Source organism: Aulonocara stuartgranti, assembly GCF_965226115.1.
Source record: "Aulonocara stuartgranti genome assembly, chromosome: 14".
Classification (NCBI taxonomy): domain Eukaryota; kingdom Metazoa; phylum Chordata; class Actinopteri; order Cichliformes; family Cichlidae; genus Aulonocara; species Aulonocara stuartgranti.
In genome coordinates, this window is record NC_138950.1 from 26,019,971 (window position 1) to 26,037,937 (window position 17,967).

The 17,967-nt window shown below is 42.8% G+C and overlaps 1 protein-coding gene across 1 annotated transcript in view; it reads left to right on the forward strand.

Moving 5' to 3' along the window:
- The window catches only part of LOC309686918 (cilia- and flagella-associated protein 337-like), a gene marked incomplete at its 5' end in the record, with an annotated part of 39,204 nt that extends 35,588 nt beyond the window's left edge, over nucleotides 1-3,616 (forward strand). Inside the window, 2 exons of the mRNA XM_082501590.1 lie at nucleotides 2,211-2,408; nucleotides 3,231-3,616. Coding sequence (XP_082357716.1) covers nucleotides 2,211-2,408; nucleotides 3,231-3,359 — 327 coding nt within the window. The 3' untranslated portion in view covers nucleotides 3,360-3,616. The remainder of the gene's footprint in view (nucleotides 1-2,210; nucleotides 2,409-3,230) is intronic.
- Between the last annotated feature and the right edge of the window lie 14,351 nt (nucleotides 3,617-17,967).

A 17,967-nucleotide genomic window follows, 5' to 3' on the forward strand; every position in this document is an offset into this window, starting at 1 on the left:
AACGTCTTCTGTAAGACGCTTTTCTGTCCCCCACTCATTACCTGTATGAATGGCACCTGTTTGAACTCATCATCTGTATAAAAGACACCTGTCCACAGCCTCAAACAGTCAGACTCCAAACTCCGCCATGGCCAAGACCAAAGAGCTTTCGAAGGACACCAGGAAAAGTATTGTAGACCTGCACCAGACTGGGAAGAGTGAATCTACAATAGGCAAGCAGCTTGGTGTGAAAAAATCAACTGTGGGAGCAATCATCAGAAAATGGAAGACATACAAGACCACTGATAATCTCCCTCGATCTGGGGCTCCACGCAAGATCTCATCCCGTGGGGTCAAAATGATCATGAGAACGGTGAGCAAAGATCCCAGAACCACACGGGGGGACCTGGTGAATGACCTGCAGAGAGCTGGGACCAAAGTAACAAAGGTCACCATCAGTAACACACTACAACGGCAGGGAATCAAATCCCGCAGTGCCAGACGTGTTCCGCTGCTGAAGCCAGTGCATGTCCAGGCCCGTCTGAAGTTTGCCAGAGAGCACATGGATGATACAGCAGAGGATTGGGAGAATGTCATGTGGTCAGATGAAACCAAAGTAGAACTTTTTGGTATAAACTCAACTCGTCGTGTTTGGAGGAAGAAGAATACTGAGTTGCATCCCAAGAACACCATACCTACTGTGAAGCATGGGGGTGGAAACATCATGCTATGGGGCTGTTTTTCTGCCAAGGGGACAGGACGACTGATCCGTGTTAAGGACAGAATGAATGGGGCCATGTATCGTGAGATTTTGAGCCAAAACCTCCTTCCATCAGTGAGAACTTTGAAGATGAAACGAGGCTGGGTCTTCCAACATGACAATGATCCAAAACACACCGCCCGGGCAACAAAGGAGTGGCTCCGTAAGAAGCATTTGAAAGTCCTGGAGTGGCCTAGCCAGTCTCCAGACCTCAACCCCATAGAAAATCTGTGGCGGGAGTTGAAAGTCCATGTTGCTCGGCGAAAGCCCCAAAACATCACTGCTCTCGAGAAGATCTGCATGGAGGAATGGGCCAAAATACCAGCTACTGTGTGTGCAAACCTGGTAAAGACCTATAGTAAACGTTTGACCTCTGTTATTGCCAACAAAGGTTATGTTACAAAGTATTGAGTTGTATTTTTGTTATTGACCAAATACTTATTTTCCACCCTGATTTACGAATAAATTCTTTACAAATCCTACCATGTGGATTCATGGATTTTTTTTTCACATTCTGTCTCTCACAGTTGAAGTGTACCTCTGGTGCAAATTACTGACCTCTGTCATCATTTTAGGTGGGGGAACTTGCACAATCGGTGGCTGACTAAATACTTTTTTGCCCCACTGTAAGTTACAGTTAACAGGTTATAAGTTTAGAGGTTTTATTTACTCTGCAAAACTAACAAGCCAAAGCAGTAAATGTCAGACATTGATTAAAAATGTACTTCATCTGCTTTAAGATGCCAATAGAGGCATTCATGGCCAGTTAGGTTACTACCAACCTTGGAAATGCTATCTGGGCCAAAGAGGACATCATTAGCTAATATGATTTTGTGGGTTATACAGGCTATCGTGGAAAAGTCACCTTTTACAGTGGGATCTCACTTTCATTGTACACTCCAGCTGCGGCAGCTCTGTCATTAAAAAGTTTACTCTTCAGGAGCCCCAGCTAAACATAGCCCTAAGTCTTTCTTTGAAAAAAGCATTCATCTCACTCTGTTATCTATGTTAAGCAAAAATATTCACAACACAAATCATCTCCAAAAAGTCAGATCTTTCCAGAATTTTACTGCACTGTAATATTAGCACTAACTAGCTTTTCTGCAGTGCAATATCAAGGATCTTCCTTTATTTCAGGCTTCTACATAAATCATCAGCTCGTGAGGTTTCATTCCATAGAATGCACAACACACTTCTCGCTCAGTCTTTTGGCATACCATAATCACCTATTATGTACTACATACAGTTTTATATGAATTAAGTACCTCAGTCTTTTAGTCATTTTTTATGTCTGCCTGCAAAATCTATGGTCACCAATAAAACACACAAGAAGTGGTAATGAGAGTGGTAAATCTGCCACTGTTGCCATTGTAACCTGCTGTGTGATTTGAGAAAACAGAAAGCTTAGCAACGGTAACTATGGGTGGCAAAGCTCAGCGGTTGTGTAATGATCTGTTCCTCTGTCCCTCAGTATTATTGCCTCACACCAGGTGAAGGAGTCAACAAAGAACTCCCAAAACTGCTATCTAGTTTCCATCCACACCTCGACCACGTGACTCACCTGGAGATGTGTTTACATGGCGATAAGCTCCTCCTCCTCTCGGCATCGTCAGACTGCAGTCTGGCTCTCAGTTACCTGCCTGGAGAGACCGTCGGTTTTTTCGGACAGGTAAACAAATGCACACAAGTGCAGCGTCTTGGGTTACGCAACACAACCTGCAAGTGTGTAATAAAGAGCTGGTCGGATGAAGATATTGTTCGGTGACACAGTGGCAGGCTAACGGCCTTATATCCTCACACTTGAAATGTAGAGATGTTCAGAAGGGCTCTGATAAAGCCTAACCTCCCTCTCTGCAGCATGCTGGTGGTTGTTAGCTTCCAGTTGACAAAATGAATGTGAAACCTACCATCAAGCCATGGTTAGGCGTGTGTGTGTCAAAAGAGACTCATGTGAAGTTAGCCTGCGGCGGTGTCTGCTGAGTGTTGCTTCATTTGAGTTTGCCTCAGGCCCACACACTCATTCAGTCGCACACACATTCACACAAATTCACTCCTATGATTTCATAAGAATACAAAGAACTGCACAGATGCATGAAAGCTAATACATTTACAGGCTCTCTACATTAAATTTCATGGTATGGAAATACGCTGCTTTCCCTAATATAATGTTTTTGAGGCAATAGAAAAAATTCAGTGCATAGTTCGTGTTGCTTTTTATACTTTAAGAAGTATTGTGCTACATTTTATTAATTCACGAAGCCTCATTAGATAACATTGTTCAGTATTTCTCAGGTTCTGCAAATAATACATATAATTTTACAGCCATGAGAAAATACAGACAATAACACAATTAATAATAATCCTGCAAACTCTAGTGTCAAAATCCAGAATACTCTTATCAATTCAGTGGAAAAGTCTTGGGGCTGCAAGGTCATCTTGCAACACAACACACTCGAATATTCTGCTCATCAGTGCTGTGCATGATCTGTAGAGTGATCCTTGGTGTTTGGAGAGACCTGGAACGCAACAGCCGCAACAGGAAGCGGAGCAGGACCAGAGTGACCGAGGAAGGCAAGAAAACACCGGACTAGAGATCACCTCTGGCAAGCAGCGAGACTAATGTTAACCAAGGACACGACTCTCCTGCAGAGCGAGGACAACTGGGGATAAAGGATCAGAAAAAGGCCAAAAGAGACAAAAGAGAAACTAAAGTGGTTGCAAGAGGAACTTTATTTAGCTGATTTGAGTTCTACATGATTACAGTTGTTTTATTCCTGGACTGAATAAGTACTTGAAAGAATGAATAGTTTGCTTACTTTAAAAAAATACACTGTAATGGTTTCGCTAAAGAAACTACAACATGTGTGCCAAATGAGTAGAAGAAAAATAAAAACACTACTGAATTGTAGCGTTTGGGCATTTTATTTTTATCCCTTAGGATTGTGTAGTGTGTGACAGTAAGTCGTCATGAATGCGTTTCATATCTGCAAAGAATGAAAACATTTAAATTGCTCCCAGTTCTGTGATTTTTATCACCAATAATGCTTAGAAAAAGATACTTCGTGAGATTACAGTAATTATTTTTTTGAGGTTGTTCTGTGTTCTAATACAAAAGTCAGTAAGAGTCGAGACAGCATTTACTGGTGTTCTCAGAGTCACTCTTCCAGTCATTGCCAATGCAGATTTTTAGGCTTTATGTATTTGACACCATACTTTGATTTTGCTGTTGTTCTGTGTCTTGTAATCAAAAGTTCATGCCACTAATGCAGATGGGACTGACCTGGGAATGACTGCTTGTGTGAAATCAGAAAATCCATCCATCAGTCCATGCATCGATAACTGATGATGTAACCGCTGAACTAAACCTTAAAGAGGTTGCTGAGTGGATGCGTTTTTTTTGTTGTTTTTTTTTGCCTCATTTTGCAGTGCATCTGACTGTATATTAATCATGTTCGTGTGTACAGTTTTTCACCCAGAAGCAGGCAGTTCATTAGTAACTGGCAGTAAACAAGGATAGAAGAGATGGCTCCCATCCTTTGCCTGACTGGCCTTTCTCTGGGGCACTTGTTCTTCTACAGCTTTTTACTTCTTTGTTCCAGAGTTTTGGGAAATTTTGCAGGGCAGCACAGCACATAGTATTGTCACTTCACAACAAGAAGGGGCCTTTCTGAGTGGAGTTGTGCATTGCATTGGCCTATGACAAGCCCCCCAACCCTGAACTGGATAAGAGGATGGATGGAAAGAAAGAAGAAATTAATTGTGCAGTTTTTTTGTTGTGGATGTATCTTGCACCTTAAAGCCTTTGCACGACCACCAGACTGAAGGCCTGTGTGCTTGAGATGCAGGCGCATAACAGAACAGAACCAGTCTTTAAGCTTGTTTTAAGGTAAATGCTTATCCCACATTGCTTTATTACTGAAGGTCAATCACCAGCAGACAGTCCAGACTCCGGGTACCTAAATATCCCTCTAATGAAATTACCATGCTGTCATATGTGAATCAGTGGTATTCTTTGCTCTCTGGTATGTGCTTTAGTAGCTTGCACTGAAGTAGAGAAAATTAAACCTGGGACATTGCCCACTCTGTGCCAGCTGTTATTTCACCCATCATCGAATCTCATTGACTTCCATTGCTCTCTGGCTGCCATGAAATACTTCCTGTGTGGACGCACCTTAAGAATCCTTTAGATGCTGCTCTTTAAGTCACAAAATAGCATCAGCAGGTAACAGTGTGTCTGACCAAAAGTATAAGGCTCTGTTAAAGCCATGGTTAGTACAATTTATATGGTTTCTGTGAATCAATCCATCCACCCATTCATCTTCTTCCACTTATCCAATTTAGGTAGCCTATCACGGCTGTCATTGAGTGAGAGGAGGCATACACCCTGGACAGGTCGCCAGTCTGTAACCGGGCTAACACAAAGAGACAGACAACCATTTACACCGATTCACATCAATTTATAGCAACCAGTTAACCTAAAAAGCTTTGGCCTTTGGACTGCAGGAGAAAGCTGGAGTACACGGAGAGAACCCACAAAGGTGCAGGGAGACAGAGAGGCCTCAGGCGGCTGGTGGATTAAAACCCAGGTGCTGTGAGGTGACTATTGTTGAGAGTTTATTAGAGGTCAGCTGAAGCAGTTTCACAGGGACATGTGTAATATTTAGATCTAATGAGAGAATGAAACCGATTACAATGTTTTTAATTCTTATAAGTTCGCAATTGATAATTTTATGACCAAGAGAATGTAAGCAATCAGAGGAATGATATATTATTAATCCACAGTGGAATAGTTTCTGCAGGATAATTAAAAGGTGGAGATGAGAGAATTTAAGGGTCTGCCTAAGCTCAAGGGCAAGTCAAATGACAAAGGACGCCACATTTTAAAAGGATGAGAACGCCCCCCCTCAAAAACCAAAAAACTTGAAAAGTGTGAAACTGTAGGAAAAGTGTCCAGTATGACTCTACAGGGGGAATCAGTACTTGCCGTTTGAAGCTGCGTGTTTGTGAGAAAGTGTGTGTGTGTGTGTGTGTACAGTACTGAGCTCATCAGAAAAGTTTGTGTGGTTGATTTGGCGGAAGAGCCAATTGGCAAGTCTTAACTGGGCTACCATCCAGCTACTGGGCATGAGGTGAGGAGAGGGAATGGCTTCACTCCATCACCAGCTGAGTGTGTGCGTGTGTGCGCGTGACTAAATAGCCTCAGTCCATCAGAGAACCCATTCAGCAGTGAGCGAGCGTGTCAGGTCTGTTCCGCTCACTCCATCACCGCGTGCATGTGTGTGTTTGTGAGCAATACAGGAGTCATGGATATTGATGGAGTTGGGCGCTCAGTCTAATCTTTGCAGCAACACAAAGTACTCGGGTATCCACAGGAGAAATAAAACACCGACACACACTCAAGGAGGAAAGTGCAGGATTTATTCTTTGACTTTTACGTAGCCATAAAGATCACTTGAAATTATAACAAACCGGATTAAAAGAGTCAATATTCGGAGCCAGTCTAATAGCCAAACCAGGCTGTGAAATTTCAGTGTCGTTAAATTTAGTACCAACTTCGCAAACGTCCACGCGCGGGCAAACATGTGCACACGCGCCGTACACACACAATGCGAAGGTGGAAAAGCAATTACAAGCAGGAAGGTTGATTTTGATTTTAATTGGGAGCCCTCGCTGTGAGTTCCACCTGTTATTGTCGGTAGCCAGCAACCATAAATGTGGCGCTGTCAGTCCTGCATAACTCGTTCACTGAGTTTAATCGAAATTACTGTGGCCTAATCACCAGTTCCACCTCCAACTTTTTTTTAATGAATTAGTTGACCAGTTTTAGTGTGAGATTAATGGTAGTATCATGAGTTTTAGTATGAGCATGGCTGAATATCGATACTTCACCGTTAAGCTAATATACAGCTAATATACAACAAAAATAGTTTAAGTGTTTCCACAGTTAAACTGGAGGCTGCCAGCTTCATTTCATGTCCACTGTCCATATTTACATTAGCATCATCTTCCTCATCCTTGTCATTACCCCCCCCCCCCCCCCCCCCCCAAACTCACCACCTCTCTAACTGATGATTGATTCTAATAAAGGAGCGCGAGGTCATTATTATTCCTGCTAGCTCTACAGAACACACATACACACACGCGTTCACGCATTTTGGATAGTCGGAAATAGAAACAAAATGCACCCGAATGCAGTCACGCACTTAAAGACGGCGTGCTACATTACAGCCACCCCCCTTCGTCTTCATCTGCAATTCAAAGTAGGTCCAGCGTGCAAATGATGTGTGCTCAAAAAAATTCCCAATTAATTTTACTCAGTGTGTGTAAAATATGGGGCCACTGCACAAGTGTTCTGCGTTGAAAGAGTGGAGTTAAATTACTAGAAAGTGGGCTGATGATGCTGGCCTGCCACTGCATACCCCTGAGCGTATGGCAGTGTTAGCATTTCAAATTGAGTTACACGCTAAACAAGCAAAGCAGTGTGCGAGTGCTAACTCATCTGTTTATAGCAGGGCCTGCCTTGTTTGTTCTCTTTATGTCTGTGTGTGTTTGGGTACAGATGAGTGTGTATGTGTGTATCTGCTTCTGATTCTTTGTCTTAGTAATATGAAATCAAATTACATTCTTCTATATACGTGTGTGTGTGTATTAGAGAAAGTGTGTGGAGGTTTCTGTGTGTCCTTTTCTCTGTTCCCCTTTTTCAGGAGTTTGTCTATGGGGCTAAACACTCATCATGTAAATCAGTGAGCTATTAGGGGAGCTGGCTCCTCTTTCCTCTGCTTTCTTATGAAGATGAATAAGAACCAAGCCAGTGATAAAGGAGAGGAGAGGAAATGAAATGAACTCTGTGATTAAAGTGCTCTGCTATTTGGGCCTCTTGGTGCAGTATTCTTATCTTACGTGTGTGTGTATGTGTGTGTGTGCGTATTCACATAATTTGCATGCCTTTCAGCTCCAGCTTATTTTAATTTAGTAGTTTCAGTCATTTGGTTGTTTTTTCCCCCTTTTTTAAAGCTGACGTTTAAGTTGTGAAGACATCAGGCGTGAATCTTCATACATTGTGCCGTCATGCAAAAGTTCCTGCAAGTTGTGAAACCATTAAACTGCTATTCTGCAAGATCCATCATATATTGGCTTCAGAGAATGAACTTCACTTATATGAGGTTATACGTGACTTATGGTTATTGCAAATGTACAGTTTATCATATGCACGAGTGCACGTGCACATGCATGTATATGACTTTAATTGGCCTGAAGCACCCAGGCTTGTAATATTGCCCTATCTGTTTCATGCTGTCTAAATCTCTGTTCATATACTTTTTTTTTTTAAAGATAACTTCATTTGTATGTATGAGTTTAGTGGCAGGTGAATTAGTTTGGTGCTGCTTGCACATTGCAGCTCAGGTTGCCTGATTGCAGCATAATTACCATAAATCAAATTTACATTTGTCATGTAATTAAGTTCTCATTTTGGTATTGCCTAGTTAATTTTAGCGTCCACCATGAATAAAATTTATTGTCATACAGATTAATAATTGGAACGCACACTCGCGTGTTGGTCCCCTGAATGTGTCAGGGGAGTTATCATAATAATTGTGAGTGTAACTATTTAACAATTAAGATGCAGTATACAGTATCACTCCTCATTTTTCTTTATACAGCTCCACACTCCTTCATCAGTTTGTGTCGCACTTTCCACAGTTTCGCAACTTGCAGTCATTTGCTGCCGTTTGCAGCCAAGTGTGTGTAAGTTTTCCATACAAACTATGAGCAAGCAAGCAAAACAGTCATGTGGAGGTTATCAGTGCAGCACCGAATAACTCATTTCACATTAGCGACAGCCAGCAATCTCCTGAAACCACTCCTCACCAACTGGTCGGGGAATACACACTTTCCTGTAGCGACCAGCCGTTGCCTCTGCCTGGTCTCTAGGCCTGCGTGAGTGTGTCTTCAGCGTGTTAGGGAATGCACATTTTCCCAGTGGTTGCCAGATGGTTGCTAACTGGTCTCGAGGCCCGTGTGACTGAGGCCTTACTAAAAGTTAACATGAGCGTGTTGGTCGTGTCTCATTTGTATTGTTTTTGTTTTGTTTAATTGGCTTCAAAATTTGAGGAAAGAACAACAAACAAAGCACCTGTTATTGAAGCAGGCAATAAGATGATTAGATTGCCGTAACTGGCTATGGATGCATTCTGAGCTGTGAAATTATGAAGTCAGACAACCCGCAGCTCATTTGAATGTGACCTTTTGGGAAAGTGGGAGGAACATGGGGAGAACATGCAAACTCCACTCAGGGCAGATGGTGGATTCAAACCCTGCACATTCTCGCTGTGAGGGAGCAGTGCTAACCAGCTTGCCACTGCGCTGCCCTGATTCAAGCTCATTATTGTCATTTTTAATAATTATTGCTGCTATTTTTTATTTGTTTATTTATTTATTTTTTACATCAGCCGACCTTTGATAAAACCAGCTGTGGGGTCCTGAGGTGCACAGCACAATATTAGCAAAATATATTTGTGACTGTGACACCTCAAGATGCCACTAATAACCCACTCGCCTCCCTTGTCGGGTTCCTCGTAACATTTATTGAGGATGTTGCCTGAGTGCGTTTTTAATTGCATTTTAAGCACCGCCGCACTTGTAAAGATGCAAATGGCTGGATATCGTTTTTTTATGAGAGCGAACCGAGTGAAGGAAATGGCAAAAAAACAGAGAGTGAAGTTTTACCGCGCTACAGGCTATTCAGCCCGTTCTAGCATGTTGTGTGCAAGAACGACAGCATCATGAATTATTCAAAATGCTGTTGTGTGCTGCCTTACTGTCCTCTTGAGAGGAGAAAGGCATGGGGCTGTGGTCAGTGTGTCTATACATGCTTCATGTTTAGTGCTGCAAATGAAAGCTGAGCCATTCTTCGAAGACAGGAAGCCAAAACGCAAGATTTAGATGAAAACCATCTATCACTGTGCTTTAGAAAACTCAGCCCAAAGGAGCCGGATTTAAGTGTTTTCTGTGCATACTTGTGCATCTGTGCATCTTGACTAAATCAGTGCAGGAACATTTGACTTGGAGCAGGATGATGCATGCTATCAGAATGCTAAGCAGCACTTTTAAACAGTCTTAATGTTGCGAAGTTGTACAGCAATAAATTCAGTTTGACACTGTGCACTGCTTCCCTGGGCTAAGGCTGCCACTGATGATCAGGTATACGCAGACTTTGGGTGTAAATACTGATGCCCTCGCTTGCAAATGCAGGTTTCTTCTCCACTTTATCTCCCCTGCTCTGTCCATCTGTAGCAGAGGGAAGGGATATGGAGAGAGGACGATGAAAGAAAGTAACGAGAGAATTTGTGTAGAATGGGGGGGGAAGGACAAAGGAAATTTAAAAAAAAGAAATCGAAGGAAACAAGTAAAGGAGAGGCCAACGCGAAGGGAAGCAAGGGGCGAAAGAACTGACAAGAGGATGAAAAGAAGAGTAGACAGAATCAGTAGATGAAGAGAGGAAGCGGGCAAGAGTTCAGTGGTGATAGAAATGGATAAAATATAGAGGTAAAGGAGATGTGAAAGTGCAGGGTTTGGACAGAAGTGTAAAAGAGAAATTGAAGATAAACAGCAGGAAAGATATGGAACAGGTGAGGGAAGTGTGAGGCGGTGAGATGACTAGACAACGGAGTATAAGAACAGTAAAGGTGAAGAGGAGAAATCTGTCACATCCACTTGAAGTTCATATCATGCTCCCGGTTTCTGGGTTAACCTAATCCACATCAGCTCGAAAACCTCCACAGCAACCTTCACATGTCTGTTGTCTTCAACTCATTTTTCCTTCTTTTTTTCCCTCTTTATTTTTGTCTCTCCACAAGACACGGCTTTGAGCTTCTTATCTAGCATGCTGAAACACTTTCAAACATCTTTCCAGTTGGTGCGAATGCTAAATTGGTCCCAATGGTTGCAGATGATCAAAAATATAAAAGATTCAAAGTTCTTAAAAAACTGCGGTTACATAGCCTGGAAGCTGCTGCGTTTGATGCTGATGTCTGTGCTCACATCACCGAGCAGTCTATATAATATTAATCCTGATAAGCTGCACAATGTAAAGGTAAGGAGCTGCGTGCACGTAGTGTAACTGTAGTGCCTGAATTCTTTGCACACACCTGCATGCAAACAGCCAGCAGTAAAGGTGTCACACAGTTTAGGCAGTTCAGAGGGGAGAATATGACATTAATATTCATATATAACTATTCTAGTACCACAGCAATACGGCACAGTTCTCCTTAAGGTCACAGCAAGCTCTTCAAAGCAAATGGATTTGTAAGTACTTTAACATATTTCATAAAGCTCTTTAAAAAGCCTGTTTGTGTGTGTGTGTGTGTGTGTGTGTGCGTGTGTGTGCACTCACGCAGTCCATATTGTCCTTTCTGAATAATAAAACCCTTTAACCGAGCCCCTCCCGTGTGGATATCTATAGAATACCTCATCTGAAACTGGAGAAACAGACATGCTCTACGCACATTTAAACTGCTGTGGGCTGCTGGCTTAACTCCCTTCCTTTGCTAGAGGCTCTTCCAGCACGGTCGCTCCCTTGTGTGTTAGCCCAGAACCTGGTGTGACAGTTTGGCCCCATGGTTACGTCCCCATAGCTGATATCCCCTAATAATCTTCCATTCAGCCATTAACTGGAAGCACGTGGCTGTCATGAATGTGTGCGCTTGTGGATCTGTGTGTGTGTGTGTGTGTAGCGATACAGATAAGAGGAACGACGTGTTGTGTGACGGCACGTAAGACTAATCACAAATATGCAGTATTCACAGATTTTAACTGGGATTTAAATTTTTTATATGACTGAAATATTGAAGCACCTCCACCTGCCTGCAGCATATATATTCTCCAACCTCTCCTCACCTCCTGTTCAAGGTTTTTTTTTGTTTTTTAAAAATTCTGGACAGGTCTTCAGATTTCTCTTTATATATCTCTTTAACCCCCCACCCCCACCCCATCTCCTTCCTCCTGTGCCTTCACTCTTCCCTGTCCTCTTTCTTCCCTCCATATCCCGTCTATCATTGCTGCCTTCCGTGACTTAAGTAATCTCTCTCTTTACTGTGTCCACCCATTCTCTCTCATCTTCTATCCATCATTTCAATCTATTCTCCTGCTGCAGCTTGTTTCATTCTCTCTGTTCCTATCAGCCCCCCTACCCGGCACCTTTTTTCTCCTCCTCTCTCCCTTGTCCATACATCTGTTGCCCTCTCTCTCTCTCTCTCTCTCTCTCTCTCTCTCTCTCTCTCTCTCTCTCTCTCTCTCTCTCTCACAAACACACACACCTTCTTTTTGTCTCTCTCCATCGCGCCCTCTCTCGCTGTCTGTTCTTCCATGAAATTAAAGCGCTCTAAGCTGCTGTTTAATCAGAACCTGTTTGGGAAAGTGCTGCGATGACAGAAACCGTCCATCCCCAAGTGCTGTGTCTATGTATGCATGTGTGTGCTATATACTGTATGTGTGTGTGTGTGCGCGCACGCGTCTTCGTGAACATAATTCCAGATAATAAATAAAGATGAAAAGCAGAAGGATGCGTGTGTCTGAATTCCAGCCGGGTTTGTTTGGGTGAACGTGTATGTGTGGCGAAAGATATGTGCTAGATGGCCGTTAATCCATAAATAATCAGCATTAGCAGGTGGTGTAGCCTGATAAAGGGATGATTAACTAAAAATCAGGTAGTATGTTTACTGTGTGGGTTGAATAAATGATCAACAAAGCCAATTAAATACAGTTCCACAGTGCAAAACAGCAGTTAACAGTAGTTGACTGATTTACATGGATGATATGAGGAGGGGAAAAAAAAGAGGGGGGGGGGGGGGGGGGTGTCTGATACCACTGTTGACTGTTAATTGTAACCAGGAGGTAACCGGCACAGCTTAGCATGGCGATTGGTAGGCGGCAGCAGCTATCCACAAACAAAATCCTTACCACTTCTTCAAAGTGCAAAAAGGTTTGCAGGTTTTTTGGAACTTGCAGTTGTGCATTTTGCAACTTTTACTGCAATTAATTATAAGCAGTCAACGCATAAATAATGAACCTTGTCAGCCAAGAAATACTTCCACTATGCAGTTCTATCCTAAATTCAAAAAATGTTGTTTTTACAGTTTTGTTTCCTTATATCTTAAACTTACAGGGTAAAATGTGTAAAACAGTGGGGCCAAAGGCACTAGTAGGTGGATTTGGAGACTCTGAAGAGTGCCAGGATAGCTATTTCCCCCTGCTTTCAGTCTTTGCATTAATCTTAGCTAAAGCCTTCTGTGCTGTTGGCTCAGATAAACTGCAGGGATGGGTTAGGTGTGTATTCACATTGTGTTCATGCAAGTCTTTGCATTTCAAAAAAATATCTTTAAATGCATCTACAGTGGAGCGAATGTTCAAGAGCATTACAAAATGTGCAAAACCGGTAAAAAAATGGATGGGAACAAACAGCTGCATCAAACAGATAGACAATACATTAGTTACATGCTGTTGCTATGTGGACACAGCATATGGTCTGACCATAGTTATGCAAAGGGGCATACCTAGCCACCGAGGCGTGGAAGCAGGCGTACATGATCAACGTTTCTTGCTGGTCACCCACATCATCTGAGATTTCTTTCTTTCCAAAACAGAGTTCTGCACCTTTCCTCTCAACGAAGCACTTTGCAAGACGGGACGAAATGAAACATTATCAACGTGATTACGACAAACACATTTTGGCAAACAAATGTCATGTCGTTTGTAATATATACGCAGCCCCCTTTCCCAGAACAATCTGTGTGTGCTTCCTGAGAGTGGTGAACACTCCCCTCCCCGGCCCGCAGTCAACACGCTCAGTGCATAAAATCACAATGATAGCTGTGATAGAGCCAACAGCCATTCTTCATCACTATGTTCCAATCAATCCGGGATGTGTTCCACACACGACCTGGAGATGGCAGTGGAGTTACAGCTCAGTGATGGACTGCTAGTACTGTGTGCGCGTGCTTATGCTCAGGTGTGTATTTGTGGCTGCAAAAAAATACGCTGGTGTGTGTGATAAAGAGAGAGAGAAGGTGCACAGGAGCGATCAAGAAGGAAAAAAAAAACACCAGTGAAAGGAATTTTACCTGTGCTCCCACGCACATTGTTTTACAGACATTGGAGGGGAAAAATTGTCTATTCTAAATCTTGTTCATGCCACCATTTGTCTCTATAATCCATGGCATAACAATAGGCTGATGTGATCAAACAGTATCAGCTTGTTCCCTGGTTATTAAACGTCATGTCTGACCCAGATTTCCACACAGCAGTTACTGTCACACTCACTCTTTCCTCGAGTTGGATAGCTATAATAAAATTGAGTAACATAAAAAAGGAATGACACGCAATTTTATTTCGCTGTGGCTTTAACAAGGCAGCCAGTGTCACTGTCAAACCTTCTACTCAAACCAAAATGAGCAATTTATCATTGTCCAATAGGGGATTGTGGTTCACTCCATTCGTTCTACTGGCTTTCTAAGCACATTCTACCTGGTTGTCTTTGTTTTTTGCCTGCCTGCCTCCTGTTATCACCAGTTGCTTTTGATCTTTTTCAGCAGATGTGACTCTTGCTTTTTCCTGACATATCTCTTCTTTTACAGCCTTGCTTTCACTCATGCGGCTCACTTTGACTGCACAGTATCCATACTTTCTGTGCAGAAAACGTGCGAACGTGACCGTCTGAATATGTGACACACATCCATCGGCTTTAAGCGGCTTCACGTGATAAAGAGCCACTCACGTGCGTTCCTTGGTGCTCTTCTCTTTTCTGTGCCTTCAGGTCCCGCACCTCATCCATCTCCCCCCCTCTCTTCCTCCTTTCCACACTCAACCTCTCAATTTCTCAGTTGGCCTTTGCGTCCAGCCCTCTGGCCTCTCTCCCCTCTGCCACGGCTCTCATTACCTCTCTGTGTCTTCCTCAATGACATCTAGTGACTAGCTATCAGATCTTGACACTTTGATACCCTCCTACTGCTCTGTTGTGCTCTTCTTGCTTTCACTCTTTGTCACTCACTCTGTCTCCTCCCCTTTTGTTCTTCCTTTCTAATTTCCTATCGATCTTTCAATCCATACATCCCATCACTGTATGTTGGTAAAGCTATGCAAGACAAATAGTCTTATCACCTGTTATGGTCACTGAATGTTCATGATTCTTAGATAGATACAGCACACTGGTCTAGAGCACGCATGCCACATACTTTACCATATTCATATTTCTGAGAGAGAGAGACAGTCATTTTCCCATGCACATGCACACACACACACTGCATGGACACTAATCACTCACCCACTGGGACCTTCAGCCGCAAGTCACAAGAGGATGAAGACCTCATTATATTCAATATACTGGACTCTCTTTATGATGTCAAGGATCTGCACATGTACTGTATTCCTGTCCATGCTTCTCATATCACTGTGGCCTATAGTGATGGTGCTAATCCTCTTCTGCTGCTCTTGCCTATCTGCCTCCTCCTCATCTAGCCCACGTCTCTTAGATTGGCATGTCCACCGAGTAAGTCTCTTTACAGCCGTGGCCTAAAAGGGGTTTTTTTCTCCCAGTGATGAGAACCTCAGAAAGAAGGAATATCATTATTTTCAGAAGGACCTGCTTTTGGATGTTCCACACAACTGTGAGAATAAATGATTGTTTCAGCCCTTGAAATAGCTCTTACCAGATGTTAACAATATCTTGGGTTTTAATGATGGAGCTGTGAGATGATGTGAGTTTTATCATAAAATGCAGGATCCTGTCTGCACTTTTGATTGGCTTTGTTTTAAAGTGCAAAATCTCTAAACGAATAGCATCATTGGCATGTGCAGTCAAATATATATATGAGTAAACAGTTACTTTAATACTTGTGTATTCACTGAGAATAACAGGCTGAAGAGTACTTCCCTGCAGAGAAATCCTGGCGTGTTACTGAGAGAATCTGTTGTAGAAAAAGAAGATCCTGAACCAGCTTGTTTGTGATCCCAAACCTTGAATTCCAACACTTCTACAACCTTTGCCTCAAGATTATGTTACTCATCCAGTTGTAAAAACACCTGTGAACATTCAATAGTAATAGTATTGAGTCCAACGCATTTCATAGTCCATGACAGAATATAATACATTCTGTGGACAGACGAGACAATAGTTGGACTTTTATAAAAGGTTTGAGTCCTGTTACATCTGATGACCTCCTGAAGTGACTTTGAATGTGGCATGGTTTAGTTAGTATTTCAGAAACTGCTACTGGGATTTTACCAACAGCTATCTCTTTGGTTTACAGACAATAGTCCGAAAATGAGTGAGTCCAGTGAGTGGCAGTTCTCCAAAGAGTTGCGAAACTGCTTTAACCCGATAGCAAGGCAACAGTAACTCAAATAACCACTTGTTACAATTGAGATATGCAGAACGGCATCTCAGAATGCACAAGTCTTGAAATATACATAGCACAGGAGCAGAAGACCACTCCTGTCAGCTAAAAACAGAAAACTGAGGCTTAAACTCACTCACCAAATCTGGAAATTAGCAAGAAATTGGAAAACTACTGCCTGGCCTGATGAGCCTTGATTTTTTCTGGGACATTTCGATGGCAGGGTCCAAAGTTTTTGTAAACAACATGAAATCATGGATTCATACTGCTTTGCATGAATGGTTGGTGTTGTAATGATCTGGGGGATATTTTTTGGGCATAATTTAGGCCACAGCCTACCTGACCAAGTCCATCCCTTTATCACCACAGTGTACCCATTGTCTGATTGCAGCATCCAGCAGAATAATTAATCATAGCACAAAGTTCATCTGAAATTTTTTCTCGAGTTCACCGCACTGTGGTGGAACTTTAAGACTCACATGATGGATGTGCAGGTGACAGATCTGTGTGATGCAGGTGTGTGATGCTGTCATGTCATGGACCCAAATCTCTGAGGAATGTTTCCAGCACCTTGCTGAATCTATGCTGCAACAAGCAAAAGATGATCCAACCGGGTTAGGAGGTTAGTTGAATCAATCTTGGTTGACTTAAGGTAATACACCCTATATTCTTTTCAGTTTTGAGACTGCTGCGCTGATTTGGTCAGACAATTTCAGGTCAGGATTGAGCGAGCATAAGGCTAAAGTTTTCTATACTGTAAATTTTTTAGTGAGGGGCAACACAGGGACTTAGTTATTGAGGCCGACAGCGTCCGAGTGTTACAGCAAGAAAGTCCTACGGATGTTCTCCTGTGATCTGGTTTCCTCCCACAGTTCAAAAACATGCAGATCAGGTAAAATAGAAGATGTGCCTGGTGTTAATCCTATGATAGACTGGTGACCTTCTTTCCATTTGTGAATACAGGGATAGTCTTCATCCCTCTGTGACTCTGAATAGGAATAGGCAGGTATAGAAGATGAATGGATGAAAGCTGCCAAACACTTTTTCAAGGTTATTTAACAATTTCTCCATTATTTCATCAATATACTTGTAGGATTATCTACAAACCTCCTGTGCATGCCAGGAGCCCCACACAAAAAAGTGTGTGTTGGTTCTGGCTGGCTGGCTGACTACATTCTTTCTCTCCATGTTTCCAACCATAGCCAAACATTCAATATATATATCCAGCATGGGCCTGCTGAGGAAGGTTTAACCCAGCAGATGACATTCAGTACAGTGCCATAATCATTGCCTCCTAATGAATTAAATAGCCCTGACATTTCACAGCACAGTGCTTGTCCCTTTCCTGCAACTGCTCTGGTGTTGTAGCCCTCCTTGCATTCATTCTGTTGCTCTCTCATTACTTCTCTTGCATTGCTTTTCCATGTGCCTTTTGGCCTCTTGCTTTGTCCCCTTCTCTACCTGCTCCCTTCAGCTCTATGCACCTCACCCCCCCCCCCCCCCCCCCCACTCCTGCTTTCTCTTCCTCTCATCCGTCCACTCATCGGTATGCCACTGCACACCCTGCTGTCTGTGCCGGCAGAGCTGAGAGAGAACGGGAGAGGGAGGGAGTCACTGTTTAGCAGCCGAGACAGGATCCAGCTGGAGGGTCACGACCCTAAATGACCATCCCCTCACACACACACAAAGGCACGTGTACAATAAGTCATACACCCACACTTTCCTGATGGCAGGAGCAATAGGTCATATGCCAACAATGTAGGAAGAGGGAAACAGACAAAAGGAGGGAGTACAAGCAAACGAGAGAGAAAGGATTTAGGAATGAGGTGGAGGTGTGCT